This window comes from Cucumis melo, chromosome 5 (assembly GCF_025177605.1).
Source record: "Cucumis melo cultivar AY chromosome 5, USDA_Cmelo_AY_1.0, whole genome shotgun sequence".
NCBI lineage: Eukaryota > Viridiplantae > Streptophyta > Magnoliopsida > Cucurbitales > Cucurbitaceae > Cucumis > Cucumis melo.
The window spans coordinates 8,935,446-8,952,802 of NC_066861.1; the positions used below are offsets into that span (position 1 = coordinate 8,935,446).

The 17,357-nt window shown below is 33.7% G+C and overlaps 1 protein-coding gene across 1 annotated transcript; it reads right to left on the minus strand.

Annotated features, from left to right (window-relative positions):
* Nucleotides 1-3: 3 nt before the first annotated feature.
* Nucleotides 4-16,045, minus strand: LOC127149446 (uncharacterized). Its single transcript, XM_051084950.1, has 5 exons — nucleotides 15,974-16,045; nucleotides 1,740-2,108; nucleotides 1,336-1,399; nucleotides 1,162-1,208; nucleotides 4-200 (listed from the first exon to the last, which is right to left on the minus strand). The coding sequence occupies exons 1-5, from the start codon at nucleotides 16,043-16,045 to the stop codon at nucleotides 156-158; spliced, it is 597 nt and encodes a 198-aa protein (XP_050940907.1). The 3' UTR covers nucleotides 4-155.
* Nucleotides 16,046-17,357: the final 1,312 nt, after the last annotated feature.

The following is a 17,357-nucleotide window of genomic DNA, read 5'->3' on the forward strand; positions in this document are numbered from 1 at the left end:
AAAGTCCAATAACAATTGCCTATAATTTAAAAAAAAATATCACGTACATTCGATTCTTAGAAAAATACCCCAATAACAATTAATGACAAAGAGTATTATTAGAAACAAAAGAAGGATCATGAAGCTTCTGCATTGTCACAGGACATGTAAGATTCTCAATGCCAACCATTCCTTAATGCTTGATCTTTCATAAGTTTTTCCTTTGCAAAAGAGTGACAGAATCCTTAAACAAATCAAGAATTATTGGACATCTAAACAAGTGAGGGATGGTTGGCTCATGATCATCAACTTCTTTCATGGAGAATAAAAAGAATAAAACTAATTACAAAAACAAGAGAAACAAGAGAGTGAGAATCCCTATTAGAAGTTCGGTAAAAAGAGAGAGATAGAAATGAAATCTTTGTGAGAAGTGGAATGATAAAAAAGGAAGATATGTTAGCAAAGTTTTTCAAAAGGAAGAGAAAAAAAGTAGACCTATTGCGTTCTTAAAGGCTTTTCTTTTTAGGTCTTGAAAGAAGAACAGCAGTGTGACATTTGAGGAAAGAAAAATGGAGACCCCAAAAGCTAAATGACATAATAAAGAGAGATGGAAAATAGATATAGATATGGAAACAAAGTAAAATAGAGGTTAATCCTAGTGAGAGAGATGAATAAAGGAAAATGATATGGAAGAAGTATGAGAAAAATTGGTCCTCATTAACTCTAATATAGAATTGAGTCAAACTGACCAACCATCAAATAATAATTATTATTATTGTCTTTAAATTTTGAATCAACCAACATAATAAGAAAAAATAGGGAAAAAAGGAGAAAAATAATAGGTATAATTTCTTGTGATAGAGAGATGAAGAGAAAGAGAGATTTTTGACTAAGAATTGTTCTTTTTCCTTGAGATATAGATAGAGAGAGATGTTTTTGAAGTAATATAAAACATATGTACATTTCGTGTGGGATGTTTTTGTGCTTATCCACGAGAAATAAGAAAGTTCATTTCAATTCAAAGATCCACACATTCGTTGTTTCTTCTAAATGCAAAATGAACAATGTAAATAAACACTTCAAGCTACATGAAAAAAAGAAGCTAACAACAACAAATCTAAATGCATCCACATGATAGAAGCATAAATAAGATAAAAAAATGTGATTAACTTGAAATGTTACCTTCAACAAAACTCCTTTTTGTTCTCTAATCAAAGGATGGTAGGAACCTTCTTAAGAAAACAAACCCAATTATCTCAAATATCACATAACATGCTTCTACAACCTATTCGGCATAACAATGTTATATAAACTAGGATGCTCAAAGAGATTCTCGTTGTAAATTTACTTAATTACCTCGAAACTGAGCCCAAAAAGCAAGTTTATTCCCTTCTTGTTTAATGAAACCTTGAATCAAGCCCTAAAGTATAAAGTAAGTTAAACTCCAATCATAAAGCCATAACTCAATCCCAATTCAATACACAACCAAGTCAATTACCCCCGACGTTTACCAAAATTTTACCGAAGTTGAGAATGTAGAAACCAACCTAAATATAAACCTAACACCCAATTACAACAATATAACCAAGTCTCAATGAGTTTTAAAATTTTAAAATCTCTCCAAAATGTAGAAAATCAACAAGTAAAGAATAATATCTAAAGCTTTATTTGACAGAACCATGAATATATTCCTTTCTTAAATTAGTCATCACTATATATAATATCTAAACATCAGTCATCAATATGGGTAGGGTTTATACCTTTAAAGAATTAGGGCTTTGACCACCCAAAAGTGCAATTGGAGATTGGGTTGATCGAGTTTGAGTTCGAGTACAATAGACACTATTGGCTAGCCTTGTCGAAGTGGATTGGAGTTGTAGAAGTTGGATTTGGCATTCGGGAGGAACTAGATTTTTGTGTGTAGCCGTCAATATGAGTTCTTTGCGGGTATGAAATTTGTCTTCCCATGTAGAGGGGTTTCCTTTCTGGGCGAATAGACCACTGATTTGAGTATGCCCATGATCAAGTAAAAGATGCCAGCATAAATCCTCCTTCAGTGATGTTCTGATTTCAGGGCTAAGGGTGGTGTGACCTTCACTGATGGTGATGGAATCAAGGAATGAGACATCCTATTTATGTGGAGAAACTAGTGGGACCCGAATGAAACATTAGCTTTTGTGTGGCCGACCGATTCATTAGCTTTTGTTTGGCTAGCCGAAATGCGTCGCCTTCTATGTGGCCAACTGAAACATCATCTTCTGTGGCCGGCCAAAACGTCTGTGGGTCGCCGTCGATGAAAAGACGAGTACTTTTTTGTGGTTGGCCGATGGAGATGGAGAGGATTGAGGTTGGGATTTTTGGGATCTTTTCGTGGAGATGATAGAGAGAAAGGAGAGATAAAAATAAAAATATATTTAATAAATTATTTAATGAAAAAGTTGGAGGAAAATTAAAAAAAAAAGGAGAAAATTTGGTAAAGATTTTGCAACATTTATGTTTGTTGCTAAAACTATTTAATTTTTAGAGACATTATTGCCGTGTTACTAATTCTTTTAGTGACGTAGATTAAAAATGTGTTGCTAATAATAATCGTTTGTGGCACATTTTTCTGCATTGATATTTTACTAACAAAGGTTACTTGCGCTACTAAAACTTTGTCATTGAATAATAAATTTCTTGTAATGATCTGATTACAAATTAATATCTGTTTAATCTAAAGAAGAAAAGTCAAAATAAAGAAGAAAGCTATCATTTTCTCAACCTTCTTTTTAATCACCATCTTTAATTTATCTCCATTAAAGTAAACAAACTCGATCTTTTTAACCACTATTTTTAATGCATATTCTTCTACAAACATTGATTATGCATAAAAAAGAAATGTAAAATGAAATTACAATAAAAATATAATAAAAACTAATAAATTGTCTTCAAAGTGCTTGAGCTCATGAAAACTTAAATTCTACTCCTTTGTCTACTTCAACTAAATGTTTTAACTTTCAATACTCCAAATGGTCCTTCCTCTATTAGAATAACATGTAACATATGAAATGAGGAATGAATGAATGTCAAATCTTTGTTGCATTGGACTGTGTAATAGGCTGAACCAAAACATGTGAAACACCATTGAATCTTATCATTTTTTCCTCTTCAAAAGAATTTGTCGTTGAATTGGAAAATTCATCATCTACATTAAATTAGTCACATTGAAAATAGAATTTAGGAGTTGTTTGGATCGAAGGAAATATCATGGAAATAAGGGTGAGAATGAGACACACATCCCCTTGTTTGATACAAGTTTTGTAACTTTAGGCATGGGAATACATTTGGGCCAACAAGAAAAATGACAAAATAAAACATTTCATTTTGAAAAGTAGCAAAAAAAAAAATGTTTTAAAATTATAAAAATAGCAAAATGATTTTTGAAATTATTAATTATGAATTAAAAATGAACCAAAATACTCCTAACTAATTCACAGAATCTAAGATTCAAATCCTATCCACTAAGATTTTACTACTATTAAAAAACAAATATTTTAAAACTCTACTACCCTTTACAAAAATAAAAATAATCAAGATTCTATTAATTATAATCCTAAAAAATTATACAAGAAAAATATCTATCAAAACATAATATTTTCAAATATCGAACATGAAATTAAAAAAAATAAACAAAACACAATATTTTGTTCTCAAAATAACTATTAGTTCTAAAAAATACCCTACTAAAAAATATAACTAAAGTTTGTATCTTTAATGAAGTTGGACAAACAATTTTAACATGATCAACAACACTCACTACAAAAAATTGGAGCTCTGCCGATGCAGAAATAGACGTCGGGAAAAGGGATCGTCGTAAGAAGACCTTTTCGTGATGTTGTTAAGAAGGTGTCGGCAATGTCGAGCTCTGGCCACGCCGAAAAGAAAAGTCGACAGAAGATGAGGCTTCCATGACGTCGAGCAAGGATAAGGCCGGCATCATAAATAAAACATCATGAGTTCTCCTATAAAAACCAACTTTCAGTTACGTAATTCACAGAATTGAAAAGGAGAAGGCCGAGAGAGTCGAGAGAGACTGAGAAGGAGAGAAATCGCCACCGCTCCATTTTGTTCATCGACATCTGCCGCCGCTACTCTTCATGTCGGTAAGTGGTTTACTAATTTTAAAATTATCATTAAGGCACCATCGCACAAATGTGAACACGATTCTAGCTTTGTTTTATTTTATTTTAGTTAATTAGTTTTAGTATTTAGATTTTAAATTAGTTTTATGTTTTAGATTTTGATTTAGTTGTAGGTTTTAGTATTGCATTCAAATTTAGTGTTGTTAGAATGTAAGATTGGAGACGAGATAGAAGTTGAATTTGAGATTGAATTTCAATTTTCAATTTGAATTTGAGGAGGGTTATATTGAATTTAGGGGAGGGGTTATATATATTGAATTTGTATATATTGTCACAAAGTTAGCACTTTATTAACGTATCTTGACATTGAATTACATAAATTGTATGTATAGATTGTATATTGTATGTATGTATGATGTTAAATTTATTGTAAATTTCAGAATTACAATTTGCTATATTGAAGTAGCGAATAATGAAAAGGAATAGTATGAGAAGACTATAGAGGAGCTTAAGTACAAGAATTTAAAACTCGAATAAGCAATGGAGGAGCTCAACATCAAGAAATCAGAATTAGAAAGTCAAATAGTAGTAGTCAAGAGCTCAACATGGACTGTAGCTAGTATGATTGTAGGGACATGGGCTGAATGTGCAAAGAGGAAAGTTGAACATTATTACGAGGTACATCGAGGAAAATATAAGGTTGCTTTAAACATAAACAACCCTTGCTCTGGTGGTTCAAAAAATTGATTAGGAAGAGAGGAGTAGAAAATGACAAAATCGAGAACCAACCAGGTAAGCCATAGAAAGTTCCCTACTTGCATATTACGTAAATATGATTGATTGTCAAAAAGGCTATCAACCACATTTACTTTAGGGGGAGGGGGGTAATTGAAATTTTAAGAGGGTGGGGGGGGGGGGTGTAATTGGGTTTAGGAAGGGGGTAAGGGTTTGAATTGAAAATTTGAGGGGGTTAGGTTCTAAATTTGGGAGGGGGGAGGGGTGAAATTGAAAATTTGAAAGGTGGTCGTATTGAAAACTTTAGAGGGGTGAGGGCTGTTATTCTTTTATAAATTTCGTAATTTGTGGTTGAGATTTTTTTTGGCTATCCTACAGTTATGGTAGCCTTTAGTTCAAATTTAGTTGTTTATGTCTTAGTAGTTTTAAAGTCATTTGTTGTTGATTTATTATGGCTATCCTACAGTTATGGTAGCCTTTTTAGTGAAAACTTAGTTTTGAATTTGTTAGTATTTCTGAGGGGTTTGAAAATGTGGTAGGTAGCTTGTAAAGTAATGGCTTTAGAAGGGGTAGGTAGGTTGTAAAGATTGAAGTTATTTGTGGTTAGCTTGTGGTGACTATCTTGCACTTATGGTAGCCTCTACAATTTAAACTTAGCATTAGTGAAAAGTTTGGAAGATTGTTATTGCTTATTAAGGGGAGTAAGGTTAGAGTGTGAGAGGAGGAATATACGACTAATCAAACCTATTTATGTTTTAAGGGCTTTAACGATGGACAAGGGTTTGATGAAACTTAGGAATAAGTTTTCCATTGAGTATAGAGAGGGAGTGACCTAATTTTTAGAGATTGTCAAGTTTCACGTCGATGATTACGAATGAATAAGGTGTCCATGAAAAAGATTTATAAACTCAAATTGGAACTCATTAGAGAGTGTGGAACGACATCTACTTACTATTGAAATATCCCCTTACTACACAGAATGATTGTATCATGGAGAGTCGGTTAACTTGAATAAAGATACATAAAACTTTGATAAAGGAACTAGTAGTAACTCTTTTGATGAAGGAATAAGTAGTAGCCACTTTCATGAAGAAGATGAAATGTTTGGTATGCTGAATGATTTATAAGCTCCGATTGAACATAAAGAAGAAATAGAGGAAGATCGTTTGGAGAATGAGATGTCGTGTAATATTGGGGTAGATATAGAACAAGATACAACAAACATATTTTAGGACTTATCGAATGAAGCAAGTAGTGAGTTGTACCCCCGTTGTTCATAATTTTCCTCCTTGAATTTTTTGGTTAAGTTGATGCATGCAAGGTTCTCAACGGTTGGAGTAACAAATCCTTCAACATATTGTTAGAATTGTTAAAAGCAGCATTTTCAATGTGCGGTAATACTATCCCTAGTTCATTTTATGAAGCCAAATGAAAACTGCGTGACTCTGGCTTGGGATATGAGACTATTCACACGTGCAAGTACGACTGTGTATTATACTAGAAGGAGTTTAACAATTTGCAACATTGTACTACATGTGGCGAGACTTGGTACAAGGTTAATCCTAACATAGAGAAAACAATTATGCATAATGTATTGTGCCACTTTCCGTTGGTACGGATATTACAATGCTTGTTTGTCTCGCCAGAAGGGTTTGCTAACATGAGATGACATAGGGATAAATGTGTTGAAACAGATGACGTGTTGAGATATTCAAATGATGTGGAGGGATCGAAACACTTTGATTATGAATTTCTTGATTTTGTTTTTGATCCATGGAACATTCATTTGGGTTAGCTTCATATGGATTTAATCCATTTGGTCATATAAGTACCTCGTACAGTATGTGGCCTGTTGTGTTAATTCCTTTTAATTTGCCACCTTGGAAATGCATGAAAGAGTTAAATTTCTTCATGTTATTGGTCATACCCGATCCTAAATCTCTTGGTAGGAAAATTGATGTTTATCTTCAACCATTGATTGAGAAACTGAAAGAGTTATGAAATTTTGGGGTACGTACATATGATTCTCTTACCAATCAGTTCTTTCAGCAACATGCAGCCTTGTTATGAACAATTAATGACTTCTCGGCATATGGTGACCTATCCAAATGGAGTACGAAGGGGTATCTGGTATGTCCCATATGTATGGAAGATAAATCTTTGTTCGGGATACGAGGTAGAATATCTTTCATGGGACATCGACGCTATCTTTTAGATAATCACGTGTGGCGTAGAAGTAGGCTACATGAAAGAAAGGTAAAGCGTAGGCCTCCTCCAATGATAATGAATGGACATGAAATATTGGAACAACTAGATCAGTTGGAATTTCCAGTTATGAGTAAACATCCTTCAGTAAAAGATAATAAAAGAAAGAGAGCTCTTAATTTGACAAAGAGAATTTTTTTTTTTTTTAACTTCCTTACTGGTTGAGTCCACTGTTATGTAAGAAACTTGATGTAATGCATGTTGAGAAAAATGTTTGTGACAACTTGGTTGGTACCTTGTTGAATATCGAAGGAAAAACCAAGGATACCATGAATGCTTGATTGAACCTACAAGATTTGAAGATAAGAAAGTATTTACACCTTATAGAAGTCGGTAACAGATTGGTCAAGCCACATGTGAGTTACACGTTGACTAGCAGTGAGTGAGTTGAGTTTTGCAAGTTCCTAAAATCAGTTAAGTTTTCTGATGAATTCGTTTATAATATTTCATGATGTGTGAATGAAAGAGACGAGAAAATATCAGGTCTTAAAACACACGACTGTCATATTTTGCTACATCGACTTTTACCTATCGATATTCGATCATTCTTATCAAAAAACGTGTACACTGTTATTATAGTTTTTCAGTGACTTGTGCGCAAGAACGTTTAGAGTAAGTGATTTGGACAGATTGTAAGCAGATATCATAATCATACTTTGCAAGTTGGAAAGAATATTTTCACCTGCCTTCTTCAGCGTTATGGTACACCTTGTTGTTCACTTACCATATGATACGAAGGTTGTTGGTTCGGTTTCTTATAGTTGGATGTATCCCATTGAAAGAATTCTACGCACTTTGAAACAATATGTTCGGAACAAAGAACGTGTTGAGGGATCTATTACAGAAGTATATTTGATGAATGAATCAGACACTTTTTGTTAGCGTTACCTAGGTGGTTTTAGGACTCGATTCACTAGAGATTAGCGAAATGATGAATGCATTTCAGATGATGAGGTGATTAGTGAGTTCAAAATTTTCAAGCAAGAAGTACGACCTTTAGGTACGTCAAGTCTCTAAACTTTATCACAGGAAGAGAAACGCCTCTTTCATTGGTATATCCTCAACAATGTAGATGAAATATCAAAGTATTGCAAGTAAACATTTCTTACTTTTGTATTTCTTAGGTATAGTTGTTAAGTATTTGTTATACAATGTTGTTACACAAATTCATAATCATCGCTGTCAGGAAACATTTGAGGTTAATACGTCAGCAAGCTTAAAACTCTACTGATTTGTACAAAAGACATCAACAGACATTTCCTGAATGGTTCTGAAATCAGGTATGTAGCGTTCACGCATTTGATAACTGACATATATGCACTAAACTATTTGAACGTGAATGTATATAATCATTGTCACATGAATTTCAGGTTATACAATTGCGTGAGACAAAAAATCAGTGTCACGATTTCTTCTCACTTGCGATGGGACCATCACTTAACGTTTGGTGTTATAATGGATGCATTATTGGTGGGTATAGAACATGATTCCTAATGCATTACACCAAACAATGGAGCCATGGTAATCGGTGAAAGCAGTGCCAGTGGAAGTGGCGACAACAATTTTTACGGTATTTTAAATGGAGTGTTGCATGCTTAATATCCGATGGAAAGAAGTGTTTGGTTATTTAAGTGTTGGTGTCAATTCTTGTGACGTAGGAACATCAAGTATTTACCTAGATGACCCAAAAAAATGGTACTAATTGGAAAGTTGTCCAAGTTGTCCATAATAAGATATATGGGACATACCCGAAGTGGATGATGTTGAGAATGAGCAACTAAATGTACTCGAAATTGTTGTCGGCCATTGAGTGGATGAACACATTAAGGATGACAATCTATGTAGGTCTGATGTTGATCCTATAGTCGTTGAAAGATTGATTGTGCATCATGTCATCGACGACTTCAGAGACGATAGGGTGAACAATTGGTACATCAAATCGAATCAAGCGACGAGGAACGATAGTGACGAACCACATATCCACATATTTTATTAGTTTATATTTCCAATCTGAGTAGGTATTCGTATTTGCTTAATAAATGTTTGTTTCTCTATGCCCACAGGTACTACATCATTATTCTTGAGCGGTTATGAGGAGATAGATTAGATATTCCTTGAGTTCGGTGAGGATTTAAACACTGTGGGAGGGTCATCTTCAGTGGGTGACAATTTAGGTGAGTCTCTTGGTACGTTAACTCATAATTATTTTAACTTGTTTCTCATATGAATTTGTTATTTTATTTAGCAGAAACTACTTAAACCTCTCCGACTCCTAGAAGACGTGTACAGTCTCGACTCTTGGAGTTGGAAAGTTATATCCATGCCAATGGTAGGATTTTCATGTCCTTAGCCTCTGAGTAAAGAAGCCCATATCTCCACACGTTGTTCGGTTCAGCCAGGTCCTTGACATGTGTGTAAGGTGTACATTTTCAGTCCGTTGTCTTAGGTGGGTTAATTTTGGGAGAGAATACATTGAGGTCGTCAAGGGTGATTTATAGGTACATGCAATACACAATTCAATTTTCATTTGAAACATACTTGTAACCAAGCTAATGTGTGATGTTTTTTTAATGTGTAGCACCATTTTGTGCTTGATTTCAACGATTAATTAATGAATAGATTTGTTGAGCATCAAATGCTCACTTCTTTCAAGAAGTTCCACGGGCAACTGTCATAGACATTTCAAAAAGTACAGCGACCCTGAACAGACACTTGCCAACCCATCGCACATATTGGGTATGGAAGATTGACACTTCTTTTATGATCACTACATGTGCCATCCATTTTAGGTGAGGCTTATATATTGTAATGGTTATTTCATTCAATTTTTTATATGTATAAAAAATAAACAAATGTTTTCATGTAGGAGCAATAACAGACGAACAATACTGCTAGAAAAAAGTAGCCTTACAATCATAACAGCGGGTTCAAGCTCGCTAAGCCACGAGGTCAGCTAGTTGACCGTGTGGAGTTATTCAAGCAAACATATGTTCGAGATGACACGTTTGTATCGTAGACTGCTGAGGATGCGCAATTAAGTTCAAGCAATACTTCTGTTTTATTATGTCATTTTTATTTGTGTCTTACTAACTTAATTACGAAATTTGTTGCAAAGTCAAATGCTGAAACTTCAGTCCCAACCTATCCCAGAGGGTTCTCAGCAACTCTTTAGGGATGAGATATGTGAGATTGTTTTGGATAGATGATCGAATTACTCAAAAGGTCTTGGTTGGGGACCCAAATCCAAGTCCCGCAAGATGGCCAGTGCTAGCAGTTCCTTGACCACGTTTTCGCAAGCCAGGGTGTACAAATTACAACAAGTTCTGAATGAGTAGCAACGGATCGAGCTTGATGAAGCTAAACGAGTAATTGAAGAACAAAGAAAGACATCGTTGATGTTGGCTTCACAAGTGGAGCAAATGCAGAAGCTTATAGAAGAAATGAGTCGGACACAGAGGGGACCATGATCCCTTGTGGTACGTATATATGTTTCCATTATTAAGTTATTTAAATTACATTATTCAGTGATATGCATATATAATAAACTTACTTTTGTATCATTATAGGTCTAGTTGATGTAGGCATACGTGGCTTGTCAGGAGACGTATGTAGTTTTTTGATTTTTATGTATTTTTTTTAATATTTACTATATTAGGTGCCTTTTGAAACATTCGTAAACATATGAAATTGTTTTTGAATTTGGTATTTTATATAATTATTTACTAATTTATTGTTTATTTTCTATAATTTGGTTCAATTTAAATTGAATTAGAATAAAAAAAATAATACTATTGAATAAAAAAACAATTTGAAAAAAATTAAAAAACTATATTTAACAAATTTCCCGACACAGCAGTGATGTCGGGAATTAGGAACCGTTCTTGACGCACTAAAGAAAGCATCAGGAACACAGTTTTTGACGTTACGTCGGGAACGTAGTTTTCTGAAGTTTTGATAATGTTGGCAATAGTGACGTCTGGAGACATTCACTGCCGACATCGTATTGGTAGCGTGTTGGGAATAGGTCTCGTGATGCACTTCTCCCGACACTCTTTTCGACGTCGAGTTCTACGCCGAAAAATCAGTTTTTGACATATTTCAAGCCTATTCCAACGTTTTTATGCGTCGAAAATACCCCGATTGTTGTAGTAATGTATGATTCCTTTCAAAAATTTGAACAAATTCAAATTATTTATTGTTACTATCCTTAGTGAACTAATATGAGGATGTTTTGGACTTCCAAATTAGAATCTTCAATGATGTGAGACTAATTAATTAAACTATTTAATTAAATTAATCAATATTCAATAACTACAAGAGCATTAAAGACCGATAGCTACACTCATCACTACAACAAAAATGAGTTTGGCAACTGACAGCTATGATTGTGTTATTAAAGTCTTTTAATTTGGTTTAAAATTGACATATTTAAAACCGACATTAAAGAGACCAACAATGTCAGTTTAAAATCGATATCATAGATCCCTAATAATGTCAGGTTAAAACCGACATTGTAGACCATTTCAATACACACACATATATTCATCAACCAAATAAACAACAAATACATTTTCAACAACATTTTCAACAAAATTTTCACCAATATTTTTCAAGAGAGTTCACTTCTTCAACATTGTAAATATACAACTTACAAGCTTGTGAATAATACGGGCATCCCCATATGAACAAAAAATATAATGAACAGTTCTAACATTACAGTCAACCTCATATGAACAATATTAAAAGTATGTCTAACTATCAACCCCCATATAAACACATTTCCAAAACTAAAATCAACACCCCCTCGCCCCATATGAAAAATTCCAAAAATTACTCACCTATCAATCCCATATAAAGTAATCCTAGCAAAATCTTTCTCACTATGCTCCCATCTCCACAAGATTAATGTAGCACACCTCGAACTCACCGCTTTTAGCACCTATATTAATAAGATACAAAAAGAAATCACAACAAATATAAAAGAAAAACTTAAAAACTACTAAAGTTGCACCACAACCTACATAGTCCTAAAAACACAAGAAAAAAGTAAAAACTATTAAAGCTTCTAAAAGTAAGCAACACAACCTATAATGTCTTAAAACGTAGGAGCAAATGACAACATGATTCACGAATTCCATTGAAGCTTGAATAAATTAATTTCCTAATTAGCTTGAATACCTTAATTTCTGCAAAACTTCATCTAAGCTTGCATGTCCATCTTCTTTGTTACAACTTTCGGTGCAAAAATTTGTAAAGGTGGAAGTGAGGATGAGTTTGAAAAGGAAGAGAGTGCAGTAAGAAGTCCAATAAATGACACGACAAGAAGCCTAGCATGAGCTAGCAATAAACCTTTGGAAAGAAATCAAAGAGAGAACCAAAATTGAAGTTAATATTAAAAGTTAATACCTCTTGAGACTAGGCAAACAATGAAAAATTAATAATAAAAATTGAAGGTTGATCCCCTAGCATTCCAACAACTAATTAACAATAGACTTGAAGCTGAGATAGTGTCGAATTAAAATTGTATGGAGTAATGCTACAATTCCTAAGAATGAAAAGGATAAGTACAATAAACATAGTCTTGGGCTCATGTTTAGTAAAATTGTTTCACACTTTTATAACAAAGAAATTGCAAGCCATAATTTTGGATAAACATGTCACACTTCTGTACTATCAAGGCTCATGGAAGAAGCGTGTGAAGGAAGGGGAATGCTCAAGTAGACTAACATATAGAATATGCAACTCAAATTTATACAAGATGCAATTTTGCAAGCAACACAAATTTCATCCCACTCAAATTTTTCCTCGTTTCAATTTTTCAAGCAAGAATCTAGAAATAAAACCAACTCATAAACTCAAATTATCTACTTTGCCTATACATGCAGATTTTTTTTTCCTTCGGAGCTATCAAGAGCACTTCTACCAGACTCCTACCTCCATTTCAAATTCTTAAGAACAGAGATGATTTCAGAAAGAGCAGGAGAGACGATGGAACTATCTTTTTTATTCTTACATGATACTACTTCAAGACTTTGCAAATCCTTCCATTGAAGAACTGCCAACCCCAATCCTTCGGTCGTTAACAAAAAACATCCTTCAAGCAAAAATAACTTCACCCTTCTGTGCCAAGAGAAAGTAAACACAAAAACTAGCGATATATTGAAATGTGATAGCCACATAATAAATTTTCAACATAACAATGAACGCGATCGAAACAACCCAAATTTCATTAACAAAAAGCATTAAATTAACTCAAACCAAACAAAAGCTTCATCAATAACATAGCAAAAACTAATATATGACTATTGTAACTGTAGGATAGTCATAACAATTCACTTATTATGGTTCTTGAAGAATTAGTTCAGCCAATTCAAACAACCATTTTCTGAGTTTAAGCTGAATTTTCTTACATTATGAGATATAATGGATTACACCCAATTGGAATGTCCCCACAAACTATTAAAGTCTTAGCATCCATGACCCAACTTATCAACTCCTACAATAATTCAGTTAACCAAGTTACAATTACAAAAATAATAATAATGATAACATTCGTGTGTATTAAGATCACTTACACAATGACAAAAACTTGAATAAGAAAATAATTAAGACCAAAAGAATCTCACTATTGCAATGGGTAGTAAATCAATGATAAACGAAACTACCTCAATCACGTTTGAGAACCTCCCTTATCCTAGATGAACCCCCACAACAGTAATAAGAATAACCCCGATTAAACAATTAGTTAACAACCCCAAGAAAGCTAAACAAATTGGCTTGGAAAGATTGATCAAAAATCAAGAAGAAAGGAGAACTTGTTCCTAACTTCAAGATTTCGAACTCTCCACATTCTAATTGATCAAACTAGATTGAAAGTCCTAAGCATGCATTCTAACACCAAAATACAAAGGAAAGCATAAAGCTTAAGAGAAATACTCTATGAGAAATTTCATTCAAATTCAAGTTGGGTTCAAAATGTGGAAACTACAACCCTATTTATGCTAATTTCAAATTTTATATGAAAGGACATAACATTTAATTTTATGCCCTTTCAACTACCCTAAGAAATGAAAATACATACCATTAAATAGGTACATATTAAAGATGTGAATGAATCTAAAAATGCATTAAAAATGTGAATGAATCTTAATTTCTAGATTCATTATGACTCTTGGGTGTCCAAGTGAATCTTGAAGTTCAAACTCTTTATTGAAGACAAAAAATCTAGCTTGTAAACAAGCATTTAATCCATCTTGAAGTCTTTTAGCTTTAGCTTTTGTCATAATGATTGTCTCTTCATTGGTTTGACTTTGAAAGTTCTCCCATGAATTTCCAACACGTGCTTCATTTGAGTTGGTGTGAGCTTCACTATTCAACATCTTATCATTCTACCCCTCTTCGAAAGGATTCGTCCTCGAATCAAAGTTACCTACATCAAACAAGGATAAGTCAATGACATTAAATGTAGCACTCACATGATACTTACCCCGGAGATCAACTTTGTATGCATTATCGTTGGTCTTTTCTAAAACTTGAAATGCTCCATCTCCCCTTGGATGTAACTTGGACTTCCTTTTTGGTTTGGAAAATGCTCCTTTCGAAAATGACCTAATCTCTTGGTTTTTAAATAAGTGGGTATCCTTTCTTGATTCACTCGTTTGGCCACCTTGTCATTGTGCTTTTCAATTCTCTCTTTTACTTGCTTATGAAGCTTCTTGACAAATTCAGCTTTGATTTAGCATCAATATGTACAAACTTGTCAGTTGACAGCGGCAATAAATCAAGAGGTGTCTTAGGGTTAAAACCATAGATTATTTCGAAGGGAGAACATTTAGTTGTACTTTAGATAGCCCTATTATAAGCAAACTCAATAAAAGGCAACAGTTCCTCCCACATGCGAAGATTGTTTTCAAGAATTGTCCTAAGCAAAGTTATTAACGTTCAATTGACAACCTCAGTTTGGCCATCAGTTTGTGGGTGACATGTGGTAGAAAACAACAACTTAGTTCCCAACTTTCCCACAAAACTTTCCAAAAATGACTTAAGAACTTGACATCTCAATCACTAACTACTAAACTTGGAATGCCATGCAACCGTCAACTTCCCTAAAGAATAAATCAGCAACATTCTTGGCATCATCAGTTTTATGATAGGCAATGAAGTGTGACATTTTGCTAAAATGATCAACAACAACAAAGATGCTATCAGGTCCTTTTCTAGACCTAGGAAGACCAAGAATAAAATCCATAGACAAATCAGCCTAAGGTGCATTAGGGATAGATAAAGTTGTGTATACAATCCATGTGGCCTGCATTTAGATTTAACTTCTCGACATGTAATGCATGTACGACAAACTTTGTGAACATCATGTTGCATATGTGGCCAATAAAAATGACTCTTGAGTGCTTTATATGTTTTAAATTCAGAAAAATGACCCATTAAACCACTCCCATGTGTTTCCTTTACAAGAAATTCTCTTTATGAACCCTTTGGAATGCAAAGCTTATCTTTCTTAAACAAAAATCCATAAAATCCATAAAAATTATTTATTGTTATTTCATTCACACATTTAGAAAAAAATTACCAAAATCATCATCATTTTCATACATTTCTTTCAAACACTCGAATCCCATTAATTTAGAAGATAAAGTGGATAACAAACTATATCTCCTAGATAATGCATCAACAACAATATTTTCCTTCACACTTTTATACCTTATCACATAGGGAGATGATTCAAGAAATTCCACCCACTTAGCATGACGACGATTTCACTTATCTTGTCCTTTGAGATGCTTCAAGCTCTCATGATCAGTATGGATGACAAATTCCTTTGGTCACAGATAATGCTGCCAAGTTTGTAATGCTCTTACCAAAGCATACAACTCCTTGTCATAAGTTGGATAGTTCAAAGCAACACCATTCAACTTCTCGCTAAAGTACATAATAGGTTTTTGTTCCTGCATTAAAACAACTCCAATCCCTATTCCACTAGCATCACACTCAATTTCTAATGTATTTTCAAAGTTAGGTAATGTCAACAAAGGTATAGAACTTAATTTTTCTTTCAAAATATTAAATGCCCTTTTTTGAGGTTCTTCTAATTGAAAAACAACATGTTTTTCAAGCATCCCAGTTAGTGGTGCAACACTGGTGCTAAAGTCCTTTATGAACCTCCTATAAAAATGAGCTAAGCCATAAAAAGATCTAACTTCGTTAGAATTTTTAGGTTATGGCCATTCTTGGATAGCTTTAACTTTCTCATTATCAACTTCAATACTATTTGCAGAAATAATAAACCCAAGAAAGTTAATCTTATCCAGACAAAATGCACACTTTTCATATTGGCAAACAACTGAGCTTTTCTCAAAGCACACAAAACCTGTTTAACATGTTTCACATGCATTTCTAAAGACCGTGAATAAATCAAAATATCATCAAAGTAAACGACCACAAATTTTTCTATGTACTCACACAAAACATGATTCATGAGATGCATAAATGTACTAGGTGCATTGGTAAGACCAAAAGGCATAGCTAACCACTCATACAATCCTTGCTTAGTCTTAAATGTAGTTTTCCATCCATCACCAACATTCATCCTAATCTGATGATATCCAGACTTAAGATCAATTTTAGAAGATAAAATAGATCCATTCAATTCATCTAACATATCATTAAGTCTAGATATAAGGTGACAATATTTTACCGTAATCTTGTTGATGACTCTATAATCCATGCACATTCTTCAAGCCCCATCCTTCTTTGGAACCAAGATGAAGGGAACAAAACAAGGACTTAGACTTTCCCGCACATATCCTTTTGCAAGAAATTCATCCATTTGTTTTTGAATTTCTTTTGTCTCGGTAGGGTTAGCTCGATAAGCTGGCCTATTTGGAATGACAACTCCTTGAAGGAAGTTAATTTGGTGCTTAATTCCCCTAAGTGACAACAACCCACTTGGTATGTCTTCAGGAAAAATGTCCTTAAATTCCTACAACATACTAAGAAAAACACTGGGCAAAGAAGTATTTGAATCACTAGTTAGAAAACAAGGGCCTTTGCACAAAAGTACAAAGACTATTTTTGTGGAAAACAAAGCTTTTCTAACCTCTTTATTTCTAGCTATTAGACTCTGTTGTTTCTATTCTCTCTCTGGGATGTTTTTCTTTTTTTCCACTCCTTTCTTTTTCTGCACACTTATTTTTCACATTTTATTTTTCACATTCCCATCAAGAAAAGTATTTTCTCTTTTGC